The 23610-nt window shown below is 42.0% G+C and overlaps 1 protein-coding gene across 1 annotated transcript in view; it reads right to left on the bottom strand.

Moving 5' to 3' along the window:
- FGF2 (fibroblast growth factor 2) overlaps nt 1–7435 on the bottom strand; it is a 29667-nt gene extending 22232 nt beyond the window's left edge. The window contains 3 exon segments of the mRNA XM_075150485.1: nt 6618–6951; nt 6954–7249; nt 7252–7435. Of these exon segments, the coding sequence (XP_075006586.1) occupies nt 6618–6951; nt 6954–7249; nt 7252–7435 (814 nt within the window).
- Nucleotides 7436–23610: the final 16175 nt, after the last annotated feature.

Genomic DNA, 23610 nt, shown 5'->3' on the forward strand with positions numbered 1-23610 from the left:
GAAAAATATTTTTCTGGGAAATAAAAAGGTAAAAAAAATATTAAGCTCGCAGAAGAACTTTGAAAGAAACTCTTGTTGTATGTTTCACCTCAGTGTGTTAACAACTTTAAGTATATAGAAACCACTGAATAATTATTTTTTAAAACTGCTTGCCATATATGTAATCCAAGGGAGTTGGGAAAAGCTTACAGAAACAAAACATCACTGAAAAGATTATGGTTTAAAATTCAGGTTGAGACATTGATTAATTAAATGGCAATTCAACAGAATTCTGCCTGAAAAACTGCAGTGGAACAGGTCCCTTTTCTTTGAGAAAATACGATAGGTGTATGTATTCTGTGGAAACTGAACACGAGAAGAGGGCATTTTTCTGGAGTTTATCTTCAAGCATCTTTTGAACCCTGTAACTGTTAATTCTCCTGCCAAAACCAGTGCTACATCTCTTATTGCCCATTCACCTGTCTGTGCACTTGGCACTTCTCTTGCTTTTATTACAGAATACAGAACCTGAACCTGCTTTTATTACAGAAGATCAATCTGAACAACTTTTAAAACTCTTTAGTAATATACACGAAACACACTATTTAAAAAACAAAAAAAAAGGGGAGAGAAAAACCCAGACCCACAGATTTTAACTAACTGCAATTTAGTATCATCTAGTATGTCAAAAGAAATCGTATCTTAAAAAAACATTCCTAACATAGCTCACCTTCTGTAAAATGCTTTTAAATTTATCTCCACCACAGGATAAACTTTTTCTTAGAACCAGCTGCACAAATTTCAAGCATTTATTAGACAAATAAAAACCATCAGCAGCCACCTGATCTCATTTTCTTAATGAGCAATTCAGGAATATGCAGCTCCATTTTACCAAGATGACAAACGTCCCGGACTCTTCATTCTGACTTCACTGTCATACATGCATCACTGCAGTTTTTAACCAAAAGTTTTAATCCACCCACAAAAGGGGGTCATAAAGACAGCTTTTGCAAGAATCTGCATTTATGTGACTATCTCCATAATTCCACTGTACACTGTCAAGCTACTATATGTTATCTATATCTGTCTTACTCATTCAGCTATGGTTGTGCAACAGCTAAGCAGGAGTTGGACTATTTTTTTCTGCAAACAAGAATATGTAAGTACCTATAAGCGTTCCTGATTTCTAAAGCCTGTGAGAAGATTTAAGGGCTAAATCCTGCCCTCTAGCGTACCTGTGGATGGTGGTGCCCTGGGAACCTTCCACACTCTTCCAACAGCCCTTTCCAAACTGGGCGGAAAACAGCTGGGAGAGACGGGACAGTTCATTGCCCAAAGACATCTTGTATTTGCCTTGCTCCATTTTCAGAGTGTACCCGCTACTCGGTCACACACCTTCAGGGTGGGTAAGACTAAAATCTGCGTAAAAGGATTAGCAGACATGATGACAGATGAGAGAGCATCCTCCCCTGAACAGCACCATCCCACAGCATGCCCAGCCAACACAGGTGGTCTGTCCCTCGTGTCATTAATTTACCCTGCGGGACCATGCAGAAAACAGTATGATGGTATTTCTATGATAAAATAAGCGAGACACAAAGGAAGCATATTCTCCACTTCTTTGCACGGGAGCTCTCTGCTACGTCATTCCCTAAAATCAGCTACAGCTGAGAGCCGGGAGGAATTTCTGTGTTGACGATGTTGCAAAGCACTAATATTTGGCAAACCAGTTAAGGTCTGTGCAATAGATCAAAAGTAATGCAAAAAGAGTCCGTTTTCAGAAGGACTTGGGTAGAAGCAATATATTCGAACGTTTAGGGCCAGGTTTTTTAAAAAAAAAAGTCAACTCTCACCTAATGCTAAGATTTGGAACACGATGCCCTGCTCCGGCCACATCTGTGGGACACCGAAACGGGAGAGGAGATCTTCTGAGTCCCAGATAACTTATGCACCTATAAAAAACTAAGCACCAGATACTGAACCTTCATACTGAAACACTTCTTGACATTTGCTCAAATTTTTCTTTCCGAGGATCACAGTTAGTTTTCTTCTATTGGCACGAACAGTGATCAGATTTCTATCTTCTTGATTAAGCTGGTATGCTCTAGAAGTCTGCATATACTTCAATACAGTCTTTTCAAAACATTTACAATATAACCATTTAAATGTTGTGTATGATACAAGTAAAAATCATAATATTAGCAACTACTTATGAAAGAAACTTTCTTAAGAAGAAATTTTCCTGGACCAGTATTACCCTATTTTACATTTTCTTGAGATATTTGTGGAAGAGTAGCCAGCTATTGAGCAGGAAGAAGGTATTTCAGACATCTGCAGGGTTGATAAAAGCTCACACTGCTGAATGCTTTCCAAGTGACAGGCTGGAGCCTCATCACCTCATTAACGAGTGGACAAGAACGGCTCGGGATTCCTTGGACGCCTTGGTTTATGCTCACCATGAAATAAAGCTGCTTGAGAAATTATGGAAATATATAAATGCCAACCATTCCTCAGCGAGGGAAACTGTGAAGGGAACCAGCTGTGCTATTAGACATTTTCTACAGTGTATGGATAAGCGTTCCCTTTCCATTCCCCTTGCTTTTCCCCTTCACTGGCACTGTAGCCTCTTTGAGGCAAACACCTCCGGAGGGTTTCTAAAAGCCTTTCCAAAAAGACTGCGTTCTTTGTGTGTTTTCCAGGGCATAAATCAGAAGTTGTTGATCAACAACAACAAAAAAAGGATAAGTTTTTTGTTTTGCTTTAAACAACAAAACTAAGAAAAGTGCCTTCTGTTTCTTGTTTGTCTGAAACGTACCTCTTCAAGGGAAAAAGACTCAGCAGAAGTCCCCAGGGTGTGTCCAAAGGGGCACTTCACTGAAGTCACTGTACAACACACATCAGATGTGGCAATATCGACCACGTAAGACGTATTGTCCTGTTTTTTAGCTGCGTGAATCATATGATTCTAATCCTCCAGCACACAGGACGTAAACTTCCATTCCCAATTTCACTAACGACACAATTATGAATAAACCAAGGTGAACGGGGTGAGTGTAAAAACAGTCAAAACTCTCGGTGCCATGGCATAAAACAGACCACACACTTCGAACAAGCTGTCCTTAGTACTAGAGGCAGAAGTGGGGAGCAAAAAAGGATACGGATAATAGAAATTTGTTTACAGTATTAGATTTTGGTCTGAAACATAAGGAGATAGTCATTCGCCTTCTAAATTAAGAACTTCCTTTAAAAGTAAAAATGACGATGTGCTAATCGAATGCTATTTTGTATAATTAATTCATAAAAATAGCAACTACCACAAGAATCTCCTAATTGTCTTTTAATTAGATTTCTAAACCAAATTCTCTGCAGCCATTATATTTCTTTTCCCAAAGCCATCTTACAAAACCTTTTACTTAACTAAGAAAAACACCGTGAGTTATTTGAGGTGTGTATTTTCTTTGTTAATTTTTTTTTTTTTAAAGTCTTCTCACGTTGTCCAAGATTTATTGCCATCTGTCATGCCAACGTGACCTGCCAGGCATACCACAAGATTTCACAGGGACTTCCACAGAGCAGCATTCACCAGGTCAGAGTTCAGCATCGCGCAGATTCGTATCGAATGACGTACTTAAAACAAAGATGCTAAGGATGTGAACCATGTAATGCCGTAGCAACATGCCATGCTGACGCTTGAAGCACTGATTTCTCTACTTCTCAGAACTAGAGTTCTTCCAGGAAAAAAAAAAAAAAAAAAAAAAAAGAAAAAAAAACAAAGAGCTGTCTGATAATGAGAAAAGGAGAGCGTGACAGGGGGGAACAAGGGAGCAGCTCAGGCACGGTGGTACTCCTGTGCACTTGTTGGAAGTGAGTCCCGCCAGCCCTCCAGCTGTATCATGCTTACAAACCGCTCTTTTTAAACGAAGGGATTTTCTGCAGATGGCCAGAGAGTGCCAAGCTGACGGGTACCTGAGGAGCTCCCCAGCAGCTTCTGCAGCACAGGGCAGAGGCCACGTCAGCTATTTATAACTCAGGTTTTCCTTTACCTGTTGCCACCATTCACTCAAGAGGAAAAAGGGTTGGAAAAGAGGGGGGCTTTGGAGAGACAAGTGCCAAAGGAAAGGGGGAAGAATACTAGTGATCAGACAATACTGAAGAGGCAGAGAAGAAAAAGTACAGGAACAAAATGGAGAGCCAGAAAGAAATTATAGCAAAAATAAAGCTATAGAGCAAAACAGAGAAACTTGAAAGGGGAAGAGTAAGGCAGTACCACCAACATCAGAAAGATTTTCAAACTAGGAAAGCCGCATGAGAAATCAGTTTGAAAATTTCTAGCATTGATAAGGCTTAACAGGAAGAGAAAACACACATTAGACGGATTCAAGAACGTAAAACTAGTACTAGTTTTCCTGGCAGAATAATAAAAAAAGGCGGCGGGGGGGAACATGATTATGGGGGAGCTCTATGATGAAAAAGATGACAACTATGAATACCACCACCACTCAGGGCAGCTGGGCCCAGCCAGACGAGCACAGAACACCACGCACCATTACTGGCATTTCTCCCCACAAACAGCAGAGTACTGAACAAGGCAAGAACCTGAGAGCCATGGCAATGTCTGGAGACCCAGCTTCAGCCTTGTACGTCCCCGACTCAACATCATCTCCCTTTGCAGCAAACTTCCAGCATATTTTCATAGCTACTTCTAGGGGTAAGATGACATGTTTGATGAACTAATGAGGCTTACTTCCTGTAAGAATTCCCACATTTCCCAAATACAAAAGGCTAAAGCAAGCTGAACGTATTTCTGTATGCTTTGCATTACAGATGCGCAGTAACCGACTGGTACACGTAAAAACCAAACCATTTATCTATATGGTAAAACCAAACCACTTATCTGTATGGTAAATTAACGTCTTGCTTTAGGCATCAACATTTTAAAAGTCCACATGCAATAATTTGCTGCACTGTATTGGCAATAAATATATTTTGTTACTACTCGCATAACGTCGACTACGCTTCCCTTCAAACCAGTATCTGAGAAAGAGAGAAATGCAACGTGTAGGACCAAGTCTGAAAGCTTCCTATAGCTTTTCCTAAGAATACTAGTTGGCCTAATAAAGGATGCTAACTTTCCTGAAATATACTGTTCCACATAGATCTTCAGCCCATCATACATAAAATATTTCTACCAAAGAGTCACAAAATAAAATAGCCTCAGACTGAAGCCCAACTTGGCAATACTGTTGTTTGGTAACAGTCTGTTACAGTGTTTCTTTGGAATTGTTGGAAAAGCTTTTTTGCAAATGGTGAATGTCCAAAGTGGAAAGTAGTATTAAGAACCTTTGGTCTGTCTCCTCACTTCCTTGTCCTCTTCGTCCTCTGACTTTAGTTCCCTCTGTGCATCTATCACTCAGAGCACAGGTGCAAAACAGATGAAGAATCACAGTAAAACATTTCACCTGCTCTTTATGCCAAGTGCCAGCAGGCAGGCCGCTGCCTGGTTGAAGTGCACACGTTGTGCAATAACGAATTTTCTCAAACCAGGAATCGCATTGAGACTACCTATCTGATAGACAACTTACAGCAACTCCTTGTACCTGTTCTGAAGGAAATACCTCATGGGCATTTCAAAAATTTGCCGCTACATCTGCAAAAACTCCATACTGAATACTTCCAAAATATTCTGAGGTCTGCAAAAAGGCACTTTGTTCTTGGGACAAAGAACAGCTTGCGTTTCTAACAGCAACCTGCCCCACGCTCCCTGCGAGACTGTCGGAGAGCGGGCACCTGACACCGCAGACAGCAGAGGCCAGCTCAGGTCACAGACCCTCAGACCGCACTAACCACTCAACCCACGGGCTGTGTTCCCAGCTCGGAGCCTCTTCCTCCCTGAAAAGATCAGGTATCAGGGGACAAACTGCTTCTCCTGGAATCCACAGGTTTTGTTTTAGCTGTATTTTATCCATCCTTAATTAAGTTTAACTAAAAAAAAAAGAATCACAACATGCAACATTTTAAGCCAAAAACGTGCTTTGACAGTACTTTGTTATAAACTCTGCTTTCTTGAATAAATTTACACCTCTGTTCCTAAGAGTATTTGTATGCTAAGAGTACTTCTATTCGTGAGGACTTACCCCCACTGGGGAAAAAAAAAACAACCTTCTTTCCACCTTTATGCAACTAACGTATTTACCACTGCCAATGGTGGTAAAGGAGTCAAGTGCCATTACACCCGTTTAAGAGCCATGCAAACAAATTCAGACACCTTCAAGCACGTAAGCAAATCTTTGTGCGTCTGACAAGCTCTGTGCCGCTGCAGGTTGAATGAGGAGACGCCAACAAGAGTTTGCACCGGGACATCCCACCGGTGCCGATGCGGTACCCGGCCGCGGGAAGCCCGGTGTGGTCTGGAGCTGCGATAGATGCCTGTATGTGCATACGAATAAACCATACGTCCGTACATACACACGTTTATTTATATATCCGTATGCATATTTACACACGCCTTCTAAGCAAAGCTCGCTGCCGATGCTTCAGCAGGGCGGGACGGCCGCCGAGGCGCCGGCCCCTCTCGGGAGCCCCGCTGCCCCGGGCGGAGGGGCCGCCCGCCCCCGGCCCCGGCCCGCCGGGACACTCACTGTGAGGGTCGCTCTTCTCCCGGACGCCGTCCACCCTGCCGTCGGGGTTGATGCGCAGGAAGAAGCCGCCGTTCTTGCAGTAGAGCCGCTTGGGGTCCTTGAAGTGCCCGGGGGGGAAGGCGCCGCTGCCCCCGTCGTCGGGCAGCGCCGGCAGCGTGGTGATGCTCCCCGCCGCCGCCGCCGCCATGCGCCGGGCCCCGGCGGTGCCCCGCCGCCCCGGGCCCCCACCGCCCCCCGCCGCCAGCGGCGGGCGGCCTCGCCCCCTGCCGCGGCCGTCCAGCCTCGCCTCGCTGCCGCCCGCCCCAAGCCCTGCCCGGCCGACCCCGCTGCCCGGCGCGGCCGAGGGTCCCGTCCCGTCCTGTCCCGTCCCGTCCGCGGGAGCTGCGCAACGGCGCTGCCGGCCGGCGGGAGGAGGGCGGGCAGGGAGAGCCGAGCACGCCGGGGCCGGGCTCCCCGGCGGCACCGGGCTGCCCCCGCCGCCGCCCCGCCCCCGACCGCCCCCGCTGCGCGCCGGGGGCCGCTCCCTGCGGCCGCGGCCGGCGGGGCAGCGGGCGGGGGAGGCGGTCGCGGAGCCGCTCTTGCTTCCCCGGCGCGGCCTGAGGGGCAGAGCGGGGCCGGGTGGCCCCGGGGCGGGGGGCACGACGAGCCCCGTGCGGCGCGGCGGCAGGTCCCGGGAGCGGGGCGGGGGAACCGCAGCCTGAATGGCGGGGCTTCGTTCCCCGAGAGCGCGGCACTGCTGCGCATCGGTCCCGCCGCCGGCCGTTCCGGCTGCGCTGGAAACGTGCTGCAGCAAACGGGCCAGATTCAAGGTCGGACATCTTCTCCTCTGGCTTTATAAAGAAAATAACTGGAGAGTTACTGTAAACCAGAAGAAGTTATGTGGCCTCTGTATCGTATTACATCGTTTAAATCGCAATATAATAAAACATCTGTTGACTTATTAAAATCCACGTGGCAACCATTTCACTTCTGTGCATTTACCGGAGAGAAACTAGTTCTGCTCCCATTCATCAGTAGCAAACTGATCAACTGGCGTCTACAAAGGGCAACAGGAGAAAAATCTGGCACCAGCCTTCTAACGACACTACTAGTATTTCTAAAATACATAGTTTATAAAGCGTATAGACCCATCAAATACATTTTGTGTTTGAGGCTGAGACAAAACAGGATGAAGAGGTTTGTTTCCAAACCCATGCTTTGTGCCCCAAATCTCCTGTCTAGCAGCAGGCTGTTCACGCCTATACCTTGGGAAGCTCTCTGACTTCAAAGGCAGCACAAGCAGCCCCGCACAATCTCAACCGGGAGCTAACATCGGTCTTTTCATTTCACAGAGCCAACATACAGCAACCTGTATGAAGAAGTAAACGCCAAAGCAAGACACACTGTCCAGCATAAGCAATTTGTAATATTTTTTTTGCTAGCATGTACATAAAGGAATTTTGTTGCCAGTCAACTTCTCTTCCCAAATCAGACCCCTTGCAAGCCATAAATTGTAATTCTTTACCAGAATCCGTGACAATTACACTGCTTCCCACACCCTCACTCCAGAGGCTTAATTATGATGAATGGAGCAGGCAGAGCACGGCGTGGCCCGGCCCAGGGCAGGCACAGGTTCACCCCCCTGTCAGCCAGCCACCCCCTCGCAGCACTGCGGGCATGGCCAAGCGTGACATGCTTGCCGTCATTCTCCACGCATGGGGATTTCAGCCCTGTCGCTCATGAGCATCCCCCCCTCTCCTTACGTTCTCCAGCTCTCACTTCTGGCCGCCCGCCCACTTACAACACTTTCTGTTATTTCTCCTGGAAATCCCACTGTTACCGCTGTACCTGAGACTTTTGGACAGTCACAGCCCACAGTGAAGACCTTCCTCATTTCCTCTTGGTCGTCTTCTGCAGCAGAAGCTGCGTTCAGGGTGTTTTGTGTCCTTGCACTACAGAGTCCTCCAAAGTCCTTGCCTCTTTTTTGGAAAGTAGATGAAGGTAGATTCAGAAAGATGAAGGGAAGGGATGAAAACATCATTCTTAAACTTGTAAAGTTTTAAAAAAAAAAAAAAAAAAAACAAAAAAAAAACCAAAAAAACCAACCCCAAAAAAACCCCCACAAAAACCAAAAAACTTTTCTAAAGACTAAACATCCATAGTTTCACTCAAGCATTTCTGTAACTGTCTTCCTTGCACAACAGCAGGCCATTCACAGCTCTCACATATCAAACCTTGAGCACTGCCCTGGGAAATCACATTTCAGCATCGCATAGGTCAGTGCTCCATCTTCTGGGAAGAGGGACACGGCCGGCAGGGCAGGAGCAAGCCCCTGTACCCCGGGAGCACCCCGCAGGAGCGCAGCCTTGGCCGGCTGGAAGCCCTACCACCAAGCTGCCAGCAGCTTAAACACCATGTTTCCCAGGATGGGGCCCTGATATTTCTGAGAGTGTTCTGAGCCCTGGCGCCCCATGATGGGGCCCAACCCAGTGGTGGCGGGGTGGGTAAGGTAATCGGCTCAAATTCCTTATCAAATGATCCTTTTAAAAACTTGTGCAGCTGTTAATTGGCTACCAATAAAGTTATGGGGCTTGAGAGCTCTTTAGAAGCTTGTCATTGGGGCTTATATCTGTGGGGCCTAGAAATAAAAGACAACAGAGCTAAAATGAAAGGTCATATTCCCCGTATCTACACTCACCTCAAGATCTGCCAATTTTCTTTTTTTTTTTCTTTTTTTTTTTTCTTTTTTTTTTCTTTTTTTTTTTTTTTTTTTTTGACATTTTCCTTTCTTTCGTCAAACGGAAAACATACCAGTTTTTATTTTCTCCATTCTACTTTCTTCTGGACTCCAACCTCTTAATATGGTCATTAATATTCCTCTTAACGTTGGCTAAAGCAATTTTGGCAGTAGCATTTTCCTTTCTTGTGGCCCCGACCACGTTATCCCTACCACCACCCTTCCTTAACTCAGATCTTGCGCACAATTACACCCATACAGCTACTTCTCCTCCACCCAAATCATTAATTATCCCTGCTTCCAACCCCCTTCATAAGCCTTCTCTTGGCCTGCTTAAAGCATACTCCATGTTAAAATGCCTTAAATCCTACCTTCCTTCTACTTTAAAAATAAATCTTACAGACCTATTCTCTAACCTGTTCCATTTATCTAAATTAGCTACCTTTTTGTGTTTGTCTTGTATTGTAATCAGCTAGATTTTTTAATAGCTTACCTCTTAGAGAGAAAAACCAGTTTGATCCAGTGCTGCTTTCATACTTGGGGGTCACATTGAACACAAGGCACTTCATAAACAAGACAGACACCCCATTACAACGGTAGATAACTGTGGGCCATCTGTATATCCAAATATTGCCTTTATTTGATATATAATACTTAAATTTCTGGAGACCCCGGAACACCTAAGGAAAAAAAAAAAACCAAACACAACCAAACCTAAATTATATTGTTAGTCCGGTTACAGAAAAACCTTGAAAAATGCAAGAGTAGTTTTTGAGGTATTTCAAATTAGGAGTAACAAACTCCATCAGCTCCATCAGTTTTTAATTTTTAATCCAAAGTGCAAGAATCCAGTCTACAATTTTCTCAGACTTTCCAGCGCTTACTACTACAAATCCTGCCATATGACAACCCCTGAAAATTTTAATCTCCTTTCATGGAAGCTGCTTTTAGAGGAGTTTCAGCCTTGAAACACAGTCTTTGACAATTTGCTAGGACTACGTCTCCACAGTGTGTTTGGTCACACAGGTGAAGATGGTGTTGAAAGGCTTGCTAAATTAATCTGCAGAAGACCTGGTTTACTATAAAATTAAAACAAAACAAAAAAAGCTCTCACTTTTGAAAAGCAGTTAAAACGACAGGAAAGCAAAGACAGACAGGAACACCTCGGCTCATCCATCTTCCCACCACATCAGCAGGTGGTTTGTATCAACACGGCAGTGGGAAATGCTTCCATTAGAAATATTAACATCAGCCCCAGGCCTCCAGTCTATCACAGCACTTCTTGATTCTCTGGGTTTCTTGGCTTCCCAATCCCTCTCTTTGGTGCATATCCAAGTAACGATTAGCCAAAAAGAGATGGATAAGCTGTGTCTGTTTTGAAGTTTTTCCTGTGTTGTCTAGCGCTCAGCTAGCAGTGGAAAATCCATCCCTCACTTCACCAGCACGTATCAATGCTGAATGCCTCCCGCTAAATTCTCAGACATTCACTTGTCAAAGGCAACGTCCTCCGCAGAGTTCGACACTTGTGGCCAAATTTTCTGTAAGTGCCTTTGACTTCAGCATTACGCTAGTACACTGTCTGGCCTTGCTTTATAGGAACGCAGGAGCTGCCAGACTGCCGGTAACACCCCACCGGGGAGTGCCAGGTCTCGGTCGGAGATGGAACAGCCTCCATGTCATCTGGCCTCACACCGTGCCTCAGTGAGGGTAAGCCTCATGCTCTCCGAAACATCAATATACATCAATGTTATACGGCACACCCTCTCCTGAATCTCAAGAATGCAGTGATAAGAGACCTTATATACAGCCAAGATCTAGCCAGACTTCTCTGACAGTGGGTTGCAGTTGTTCTAATTCAGTCTTACTTGGTAAATCCTTAGCACTAAGGAAGGCTGTTCTTCCTCCAGATAACCCTGTGGGAAGAGGGGCTTGCAAAGGGAGAGGAAGGCAATTTGTAGTTCCGGTAGATCCGAGTTGTACTAGGATCAGAAAGGGGAAAGAGCATTCTTTCTCTCTCTCTCTGTTTCTTCTGACTTTCTGGATGTTACAATTCTCTGCTCCAGATGTCTCCCCCAGCTTAGAAAAATAAATCACAACATAGGCATGATGTAGATTGCCCTCGAATAAATCCACCTCAGTGCTCCCTCCAAGTGGAAGATAACCTTAATGTGAGAGAACGGCTTTTGTGCAGGCAGTCCAGGCAGACATCTGTATAGCTGAAATATAGTAAGTGTTTTAATGTTTTAGTGAATTATTTATATTTGAGATAACACATTTCTGGGAAACAATTACTGCTTAACTTTAAATGTATTTCTTTCCTTCAAAGTCTGAGCATGAGTTTAAGACTTCAGTAGCAATTTATGCCCCAGAATTCTTAGTTCTTTCACCATCAACAGCTGATATTGATATTTATATGGGTCAATATTCATATGCTCACTCAGGAGCTTAAATGCAGCTGCTTTGTATGATGGAAGCATACAGCCACAAATCTGTCTATAACAGACTGAATTTTTCTTCTAAATATTAATTACTATAGAAAGCAGTCTCATTTTTTGCTCACCTACTTTTGTAAGTGCAGTTTATGAGAAAAAGTTTCTGTATTTTAAGTATATATGCATATTATTAAGTGCCTGAGAAAGTCTTCTTACAGGGCCACTTTTTAAAAAAATCTGTAACAGAAGTTCAGCTTTTCATTTACCTTTCTGATGACTTTATGACACTTCATCAATATTTCTTTTTTTTAAAACAAAAGCTTCTTTCTTCCCTCTTCATCTTTTTTTCCTGGTACAAATAGTAGGAAGAAATCACACAAACAATAGAAAAAAAATCTCTTTGCTATTGCAAACCTCTTATAGTCTCCATTCCAGTTCAGAAGAGTACTTTATTCCTGTAAAGCACCAGTGGACACTTGTTTATGTCTTTCTAAAGTAAAATTTTCTGAATATATGCTTAATCCGAATATGACCACAGATGGCCAAAACTTTGTTTTGGGTTGTCTTTACAAATGGTTGATGTTGGAAACATAACAGCCCAGGATGGCTGAAGATAAGAGAACTAACAATCCAGTGAGGCTTAAATTGGAAGTAAATCAAATTTGTTTTGGTCCAAAATTATTGCACTTGGAAAAAGAACTGAACTGTCTAGAAGCAGTGACAGCTGTTGCAGATACAAGAGATACAGTAGTGACCTCAACTTATGAGAAACAAGAAATAGTGTTCTAAGTACAAATATTTATGGAGGTTAGAGTTCAGAATTAGCAAAATCACCATGCTCCCTCTCTCTAATGTATATACAAACACATATACACCTCTCTCTCTGTATCCACATTATATAGAGTAATACATACAAATTAGCAAAATTACTCCAGACTAAGAAAATAAACAATGTCAATATAAAGATTGGTAATACTCATGAAAAAAAAGAAAATTTTAAAAAATACTGTGAAAACAAACATCATGAACTCAAAGAATTTGAGTTAATATTGGATTTCAAAGAAATCCACATTTATTAAGGTAAGAGATTCCTTAGGGGGGAACAATCATAAAACCACATCTCTTTCTCGCAGCATTGCATTATAACCATAAGATCATGATTTAGGTATTTATATCGCCTGATCCCACGCCACAGGAAGGATAGTGGCTGAAAAGGTCCAGCTGTCCTTCCTGTCTCCAGGACAGCGGTGGCTGAGCTGCCCCAGCGTGGGCTCTGCGTCATGGCAGTTTAAAGATCTTTATGTTAAGAAAGTAGTCCTGTCAGTTCTCTCAAAGTAACGTATCCCCTGCTTATGACTCAAGACACGTTTCAGTTTCATTATATCACTACAAGGTGAAGCAGTTGCTCTTGCAGTGGAAATGCTTGGACACACATTAAGAGGTTATAGGGAAATCTTTTTCCCTATAGTAGGGGGAAAAAAATCAGTGCTTGTGAGGCAGATACAAAAATGTAGCCAATGTCTGTCTCTGTTGTTGTTGTCATTTAAGAAACCCATTAACCCATTGAACAGAGCACATACAAACACGGAAGAAGCGGATCTTCACATAAACACAGAATAGCTGAGGTTGGAAGGCATCTCTGGAGATCAGCTGGTCCACTCCCCCCTCAAGCAGGGCCACCTAGAGCTGGTTGCAACAAGTCTACTTGCAACAATTCTAACAATTTTCACTCTAAACATTTCCACATCAACTACAAACCACTCTGGTCAAAAAATTGTCTCTCTCACTGTGTTATGCTTCCTAGCAAGTGATCAGGAATAGTGGAAGATCTGTTGCAGATTCTTCTTTATCCTCTTTTGAATTAGGTTCTTCTCTCGTAAGGGTCATAAGATTCATAACTTCCATATGGGCTAATTCTGGAGAATGCTAAATTATTCACAGGACTGCAGTTGGAAATTAAAATACACCTATATTTTTTGGTGAGGAAAATATATATATTTGGAGGTGAGGAAAATGCTCTTTCCGTTCACTGGTATGTTATAGTACAAGGCCAAACTAATTTCATGGAGGAATATAGCAAAGACAGACTATTCCCAAGGAACAGGAGTTACCACATCATGCAGCTTTCATCATTTCACATTTAAGGGCAAGGAGAGATGAGATCAGCGAGATGTTACAAGGGAAAGAAAATGTTATTTTACTATATCATGGATTTAGTTTCTACCAGTTGCTCAACCGAAATCTTGCTCTGCGTTATTGTGTAGAATATATTAGCTGGTAGGTAGAAAATAGCAAGAACAAAAAAACAAAACCAAAACCCTCTCTCTTGGTAACAATCTGTACTGATAGTATTCCAGAAGAAATGTCACAACAACTCTCCCGTTTGTTTTCTCTTTGTTTCAGGACGGTTTCCATGGATCCCCAAACCTAGGCCCCACTGAAGGGCTCCCCAGAGCATAACGCCATGTAGCGGCAGGTCACAGACCAAGCATCAGATGCAGAACACAAACAGAATTCCAGTAGCACAGTCAACACGTTAAACATCTTGCAAATACAGTTTACAGTTTAGGATATCAGCACACTAGTATTTGAGGAAAGAGCGACAGGCCATGGAACGCTATTAGAAGTGCAAATAAATTATGCAGTCCCTTGTGCTGTATTAGCTTTTCGTTCTAGGGAGGGAGAACTATCCCAAATGAGTTTGAGGCAGCATTTAGTGCTGGGGTGGATATAGTTATTATTATTCCACCACACCCCAACGCATCCATCCATGCAACGACTAGCTTAGGTGAAACGCTTTCTGCAATTCTCCCCTTTCTCAGCTATGAAATCATTCCTATATGTCTTTAAGTTTACCATTACTGCACACAAACCTACACCTCCTACAATATCTGAAGTTACAAGTACTGTAAGTGCAACTTAAGCCAACTGGCTCTTGTGAAATCTTGTTTGTTTCTTGGAGAGATGCTTAGCGCATTTCTTTGTGGTAGTTTAAAAAACTAATCTGCTGTCCGCATGCCAAAATAGAGTTTGTCATCTGCCAAAAAAATGACTTTCCCAACACTGTCCAGGCAATTATCTCAAACCTGACCTGCAATAATTAACTTCCAAGCATCTGGGAGGTTAAATTGCTAAGTGATCTGTCTTTTTCTATGCAAAAGCAGTACTCATTACATGAGAATCACTATTTTGTTTACATTCATTTTTCCCCTCAGGAAAAATTAGAGAAAATGCCTGCATAAACCACTTTGTTAGTTTTATCAAATGCAGTCTTCCACCAAGCACTTGATGGAAATTTTGTGAGAATATGCCCATCTTTGAAAGCAACCTGAAGAGCGAAAAGGGTTCCTATGTTGCTGTATAGTCCTTATCCCAGTGATAGTAAATTGATGTGCAAATGGATTTTGCTTTTTCGCTCCTCATCGAATATCTACGTAAAGATATCACTGCTTACAGACATGACAGCAGATAATCCGGAAAGTCGTAGGAGAAGGACCTGCTCATACTTTACTGGTTGCATGTTGCTTTTCCTGTGGAAGATGTATTGCCTGGCCAAAGAACCACCAGTGAATGCTGAAAGAGGAAGTTTGCTCTGACGTGAATGTGGCCAGCTACTGACCTCTGCCTTGTTCAATTGCCAGCCATGAATTCCAGCCATTTTGTACTTCAGATGGTGTTTGGGAAAACTTCTATACAGACCCCTGTAACGTTACAACGACATGCAAGAAAAGCTAGCTGCACCTTAAAGAGAATGCTGAAGGTGTAAACTCCAAGCAACAGAGATGTAAGGGTGAAAAGCAGGAGTTACAGGTGCCATTACCAGTCTGAATGTTTGCTCTGAAGCCTTAGTGGTCTGTTAATGTTGTTAATCTGCCCTAATTTAAAATTCACAAATTCTCTACTGATACCCTAAGGGGGTTATCAGCTGATAATGGAGAGAAAGCTGGACCCACTAGCTTTGCCACAAGCCACAATTACTCTGTGACATTAACAGTAAAAGGTTATCCCCCAGGACATTGAGCAGCAGTAGTAGGGGTCAATGTATGCACGTTATCAGCGGATTTCAGAGTCTTCTCACAGCAGACAAGGGAAAGGCTGTGTAATCCTGCCCAGACCCAGGAATGAAAACCAGGAGGACACTGAAATAGGCACAGACTCATCTTCCTTTCTCTTGTCTGCCCCACCCTCCACCCCCAGCCTGTCTCGCCTCCTCATCCTTTGTCCCCACCCTGTTCCTTTCCCTTCCCCTGCTGTCAGGCACAGGTTTCTAGCCTGTTTCTAAATCTTTCCTCAGCTCTTCATGCCAAGCTCTGTCCTCTGGACTACTTTTTCTTTTTATCTCACTATGGCTTCTAGCCATGTGCTCCATAGCTGGGTTTCCTTTCCCCACTTCTTCTTAATCCCTGCCTCCTTTCTTGAAGTTCAAAGCACATATTCTCATTCCCCAGCCAATCCTCGTAATCCTGTAGCTTAGTTTTTCCATAGACTTTTTCATTTTCCTTTCCCCTAGCACTTTCCCTCTTCACGGTAGTTCCTAGCTCCCCATTTCACTCTCCGTGCAGGACGGTAGCCTCCAGTCGCATCAGATTGCCCATCACCATCACGCTGGCAAGCCTGCCTGTGTACGACAGGTAACAATCTCCAGCCAGCTCTGCTGGGGGCCCTGCTCCTCAGGCCACCCCTCAGCCCTTGATTCCCGGCACAAACTAGCCCAGGGGATGCAACACCGCCCCACGCTGTCACATCACTTCAGACCCAGCTGTCCCCAGAATGTGAAGAGGGGGGCAGAGGAAAAGGGAGGCTGTTTTGCCCTGCTTGGTACCTCCCTTTCAACTACTCTCCAGCCCTTCGGTATAGAAGTTCTAATCGAGGCTATTCTGAAGCATCTGGACGTGTTTAATGGTTATAACGAAATCAGTCACAAGGCTTCCTCTAAAATTTGTGGAACTAGATGAAATTTTAACTGATCAGTTTCAAGCTCGCATGAATTCCTTTCTGACAAAAAGACTGCAAAACTGAAACAATTTTTAAAACTTGTACAACTCTTATCACAAAACTCTTAATACAAAATTCTTCATTCTTCTTTAAAGAAGATACTATTGCATAGATGACCTTAGAAACTGCAACCAATCACAAACTCATACATCGTCTAGGAGTGCTTCACTGCGGGGAAAAATAACAAAAACATATGTCGCTAACTTTATTGCCATAAATATTAAGCGCTTTCATTCTGACTGATTGCACACCTTGAGTCATTTCACTGAAGTCAACAAGTAACTTGTAAAAACAACAAACAACTCAGTAAGCAAATAATGATAAAATCCTTTCCCTCAAAGACCAGCAAGTCAAATTCTTTGCAATTAATGATATTAATGAATTAAATGAAATCAAGGTAGCCAGCTAGCATTTTTAGTGCATATGTTTGCGTGCATATATTATACACGCAAGGAGGCATATAACTGAGTGCTCAGAATTCTATTTTGTAAAATTCACTGGGCATCCTGGCCAAGATGAATGCTGGATTTTAGCTGTTATTTCCATTCATAATTGAATTGCAATTTTTCAGACAGTATAATCTCAGAGTTTTCATATTAAAATGACAGCTGTTTATGAATCAATTTATGGGCTTTGTCATCTAATGATTCATTTATTTTAAAAAGACCAAGTTAATATTGATGATTCCTTTCACTGGGTTACACATCACATTTTATGTCAGTTGCTCCCAATACAAAGTTGAGCTTTTCTTTTATTAATTTCTTCCCCATTGTTGCATTTCCCACTGTTGTTGTTGGAATACAAACAAATAAGGACACTCACCTCAGAGGTATTAGCTTTTTCTTATGACATCAGTGTGTAGGCTGTGCAAAATCGAGGCATCAGTTAGTCACTCGCACCATCTGTGTGGGCCCGGAGAAAGCAAGATGTAATCTGTCATATGGTGAGCTTTGTACAAAACAGCAACAATCCGTATTCAGCTGCGCAGATGAAATGGATCCCTTGAGGAGCTTCAGTCTGCCAGAGCGTGCGCGCTTGTGGGTGTCAGCTGCTGGGGGTCAGCTCTTCATAACGCAACGAGGGAAAACTTTCTGTCTGTCCAGACAAGAATTGAGAGGGTGGTGGCAGTCAGTTCCACAGACTAGAGTTTGCTAGCCAAACTGTGGTGATACTAAGTAGCACTTTAAAATTTCAGAGCCAATGTCCTTTCTTGTTTTTAGTGATGTAAGAAAATTTGCTCTGGGATGATTTGAATACAAGAAAGGAGAAAGTGATGAAATCATTCCTTTTCGGTTTTTACTTCCCACAGGAGTAAACCCACTGTCTTCCCTGGCCTCTCTGAAGCTACCACAATGTTGCTCCTCAAAGCAGGGAAGGCAGCGGTCTACCGCGCAAAGGAAAAGGCTAAATGCATAGTTAGCAGGTCTACAAAAGTCTCCCTGCATAGCAGCGTGCAGGCCGCGTGCAGGATATATCCCCAGGCTACCTCACCTATTTGGTTGGAATTTATGATAACGTTACTTTGTATTCATGCACTTCAAATAGCACCTCTCCACTGACTTCTTTGGCAGTCATTTCTAGATTTTATTTTTAGTGCATAGAGATGACAATTACATGAAGATACAACAATATTTTTACCTACGGCACTTGCATGTTCCCAAGAAAAGTATACAAGCGCCTTTACGGCCCTACATCAAATTACTTCAGCTTGTGCTGAACAGAATTCCTGTAACACGTGTTTTCACTAAACAGGTGTCTTGTCACAATCCCAACCATTACAGATGCTGTAAGATGACACCAATGCCATGCCAATTACTTCATTTTTATAAAGGATATCTGTGGAGATGACTTTCACGGACAATTACTTATTCCAACCTCCTTTTCGGTGTGGTACCAAGTAGCCTAAAATTATTAGTTGCTGAACTCTGATACTTAGTTTCAGATTAAAAATACGATCTCATGCACACATTTATTATTGACCATAGTTATTTTTATGGAACATGTTGGGTTTTTTTCCTAGTGGCTAGTTTCACCACAGAGACACTGATGAGCATAAATACTTTTCCCAGCTGTGGCTGGGAGATGGAGAACAGAACGGAGCAGCAGAGAACTGTGATCTTTAGAAAATAAAAGACTCCGAAATTCTGAGGGAGGAGGAATGCAGTCCGTCTTCTCATCCCAACAGTCACCAGAAGGGGAAGACTAAGCTTTCTACTGTATTAGACAGTGGGGGGGGGGAGGGCAAAACAGGTGAACCTGCTGAGCCCAAAGACATTCGGTTAGGAAAGCCAGAAAAGAGCCTTTCCTTATGCTTTTTCTGTAAGCACTGCCAACCCTTTTCATGTCCTGCTGCATCTAATAGTGTGTGCTCTTGTCGTCTCGTTTCTAGGAGAAGTCTCCATGCTCCGTAAGTGCAAATAGATGAGACAGTTACAAGTAACATAACAAAACTCTCAGGAGTTAGGGGTAGGAGAGCAGGAAGAAGTATATATGGGAAGAAGTGGAAAATGCAATCTAAAGAATGAGTTACTGCCAATGCATCTTTTCTACAGAGCCTATAACAAACATAAACTTAATCATCTGACAAAATTTGAGATTTTATTAAACAATTAGTTGAACTATTATTTTGAACTAACTTGATTCCATGTTTAATGGAATGCCAGCCAGTGTCACATGACTGGCAGGCACACACAATTAGTGTTTTCATGAGTCAATTGGACCTATTTGGGAGCTCTATTTAAAACTTTTTTCAAGCTTAGGGGATGATTGCAATTAAATTCACTTCATTGGAGTTGTTAGCTTGATGACAAACCTCTTTAAATCAAACCTTTTCTGTCTTTCTTCCTTACACTCTTCCCTTCAATACCCTGAGCATAACTTTCTAGAGAAATTAATATTTTAGGCTATCTCCATTTTGCCTACCATTTTTAAACAGCTGATTCCCAGACATCATCTCTCATGCTCTCCATGTTAATACCAATAAAGCATCTCAGCACTCTAAAACTGGAGTCAATTCAGGCCTCGATCCAAATCCGTTAAAAATCTATTGGACTCTTCCAACTGATCGTGGTAGCCATTGGTTTTAAGACATTTGAGTTCCCAGTCAGTTCTTGCTAGACATCGTGGCCCTGTGCATCACACATGTGAAACCACTTTGTTCTAGGACATGCAGTAAGGACAACTGAGTAAAGATGTGACAGAAATACTGATGAAGTTATTTGCGTTAAAAAAAAATAGCACAATTTGTAGCTTTATCCAGTTATTTTTTAAGCAATTGTACTTAGCAGATGGAAGTAATCTTTCTGAAAAGAGGAGAAAAAGAGGCCCGTGAAATTTTGTGAAGGAGTGAACAAACGCATTTTGGCTGCCACATGCCCAAGACACAACACCAAATTCCTAACATGCGTGTTACTATATCACGTGTTAGGAGGTGACAGAGGTGAATAGTTTCGGCTGTTAAAATTAATAAAACAGGCTACCTTTGTTCTTCCATTCACATACCAAATAGATCAGCACTGAATAAAAATAACTATTTTTATTTCAGTCTCTTTATGTCAACTTTGTGTACTGTCTTTAAAAAAAAAGAATAGCATATATTATGATGTTTGGTTTACTACCATGTGGGATAATTGAAAACACAATTACATTACCTCTCAGGCACAAAGCTTTTTTCCAGGATGATTAAATGCAAGAAAGGCAAATCATGCTGTAAGCAATGAGATGAAAAGACTGGAACAAACTGTATGCAATTCGCTTACTAGACTAGATGGAATTGGCCAGAATTCAGATGTGGTACAAATGAGTATAAACAAAGGAGTTGCATTCGCTTACCTCATGTCTGAATTTGATCTATTGATCAAAAGCAGTGGTACTGGGAGTAATTTAGCTGTAATTCCTGTTCAGTTGTAGTTAACTAAACTGTCATTGACTTCAACCTGCAGAAGATCAAGATCAGAATGGTTAAGAACTTCCCCACTTTTAAAAGTATTATCTTCAACACATTACAAAGCAGAGGCAGGGCACAGAGGTCTGATTCCAACTGCCTTTAAAAGAAAAAACAAATACCAGTAAGACCTTTGCTATGAAACTTCAGTGGAATCAGGATTAAGGTTCTAGACCACAAAAGAAAAATCATGTGTAATAAAATAACACTGTACTGTTCCAGACTAGCGTAAGTAAATTCTACTGTAGTGTGCTTCTGGTCTTTTAAGACAGACCGACCAAAACTTGATGAGAAAAAATTCTTACAAATGTGGAGGAATACAAAACAGTATTCAGAATGAGCACAATTCAGAGGAGGGTTACACGTAGCAAACAAATGATGTTCATGTTGAAATGAGACGTGCTTTCTCTCATTGGAATACATGCTTTATGATTTTCACATCAATCTATTCTCACTAGAAGTGACTCCATCTTCACTGGCCATAAAGTATAATCTCACGACATTACTTTTAAAGGCAAATAATTTGTTAGAAATCAGAAAAGAATAACTGTTCTTAGACATAGTACCTGTTGCTAAACCTTTGTCAGGGTGCAGCTGCCCTTTGCACGGCAATTGTACCACTCTATAGGTTAGGGTAAAGATACAGCCCCAACAACTCTTTTTTTTTTTTTTAATCTCCTATTTGGTGCACTATTGTCCTTGTTAATCTTCAATTCCCAAGTGTTAGGGAAAGAAGAGATTTTTGACTCCAGGGACTCCAGCCACAGCCCATGGAAAGCAGAAGTCTTTTGGTACACCCAATTCCCTCCTCAAGACAGACAGACATCATTTTTTCAGATGAGACACAACCCGGCACTCCACAAAACAAAAACAAAAACAAAAGTTTTTTTTAAAGTGCATGACACAATGGAGGAAAGAGGTTAGCGCTGAGGGTAAATTCCAAATAGCTCGGCATGTTTTCCTGGATTGTCTCTTACGTAACCCCCAAAATTCAGTCTTGCAACAGCCTGCTGGGAGCAGAGGGGAGTGGGTCGGGAGCTCATTGACAATACCAGGCACATGTGCGCATACACACACAGCCACCACACACACACGGCAACAAGAATTAGCTAGTCCACTGCAAATGTCAGCCAATTTATGTAATATCCTTTTACTCAGCATTTCTTATTCACTGGAGAGTGAAAAATCTCAATAAACAGTCTCTGAAGATTTGAAAGTGGGGGAAGTTAGTTGGATTCATAGTCTTTCTCGGGTCACTGCTGTTGTTGGCTGCTTGATAATCTATACGTTACTTCAATTAAGTAACCAGTGAACAAGCAGGCATTTATTTCATAAGAATCACCAATGCAATTGGTGTTAACAAGTCCTAATTGTTATTAACAGCAGCTGTCATTTTAAGTTGACTAAGCACAACAGCTCTGGGCTGCTGCTGTTCACGTTGTCCCACGAGGCGCACAGACGACTTACTCCGGAATCCAGTTTGTCCAGAGAATAGTTTTTCAGATGGTAGAGAGCCAGAAAGTACAGACCGGATGACAGCAGTGCTAAGACTTGCTGATTTAACACACCTAGGAAACAAAGGAAGACCTGAGAAGTGGAAGGAGAGTTTGGAGATGAACAGTCTGGATATAAATAATACCAACGACTTTCCCAGCCAACCTTTCTAGTAATTTAGGAGAAATACATTGGTGGTATACTTACACCACCTTGAAACAGGACCAAGAATCTCACCTGTTCAGTGCTTCAGAATTACATATTTGGCAGATGATGAAATACAACCTTTGTGGCTACACTACATTACTTTTCTATTATTATTTTTAAATTACTTTCATTTCAGAGCTCTAATTCCCTGTTCCTTCTAGGAGAGTGAGCAGTAATAAGCTGTTATGAATGCTGCAGCTTTTTTAAAAAATAGGAAGGAAAGAGGAAGAAAGCAGATTTTCTACTCATCACAAAACAGAAGAAATTTAAGTTAATTGGCTTACAATCAGAAACAAAAGCTGTTATGATCCAATGCACATCAGACAGAATTCTGAAATTAAATCATATCCCTTTACAGGTATTGAAAAACCTAAGAAGAATTTAGGGTTAAAGTTCCAAAACCAAGTATAGAAATTCACATTAAAATACGTGGTCTCTATTTCTGTAACGATGTCATAAGGGAAAAACAAAACATCTGATCAGCAAGCACTAAAGCTTGAACTTTTACATTTGTTATAGTACTTGGGTTTACCAGAGACACCTTTGTTGATTTGGAATGTCCATAGAAAACTCACCTGACGAGCCTTCCCTTAAAAGCCATTGGTTTATGCTCCTCTTCAAAGTACAAAATTCAGTTTTTCTACTCAAAATGTCTTAGTAACTGATTATACATTTAGGATTATCTATATGAGGGAGAGGATTTTTTTTTTTTAATGATGAGGGTTCCAAAAGTTGTGTAATATTTGGTGTACTATTTTGTACCTGATTGGTCAAACCATTTTCTTGCAGCTATTTTGAACCTCCAAGATAAAGTAATCTGTTTATTCAGTCTTATGATTGATCTGATCTACATGAAGAAGTTTTATCCTGGAGAGTTTTGTTTTATTATAGTCATCTTCAATTCTAATAAATACTTCTGGTTTTGATGGAGAAGACAGATCTATTTAACATACGGATCTAACCTCTAAAACTGAGGGTAAAATTATTCTATGAAAGATAGAGGCATGTGTAGAAAATTAAAAAATAAATCTGGTTTACATGAAAGAAAATGTTCAGCAATACTCTTAAACATTGTGTCAGCATCCATTTCATTTATTTACACGATTTAAGTTCTTTTTCTGGCTTTTCTTTTTCAGTAACTGAAGTTTCCATTTGTTACTCTTGCTCCTCCTGGAAATACAGTGGTAAACGATAACATAATTTGTT

The sequence above is a fragment of the Calonectris borealis genome, chromosome 4 (genome assembly GCF_964195595.1).
Source record: "Calonectris borealis chromosome 4, bCalBor7.hap1.2, whole genome shotgun sequence".
Classification (NCBI taxonomy): Eukaryota; Metazoa; Chordata; class Aves; order Procellariiformes; family Procellariidae; genus Calonectris; species Calonectris borealis.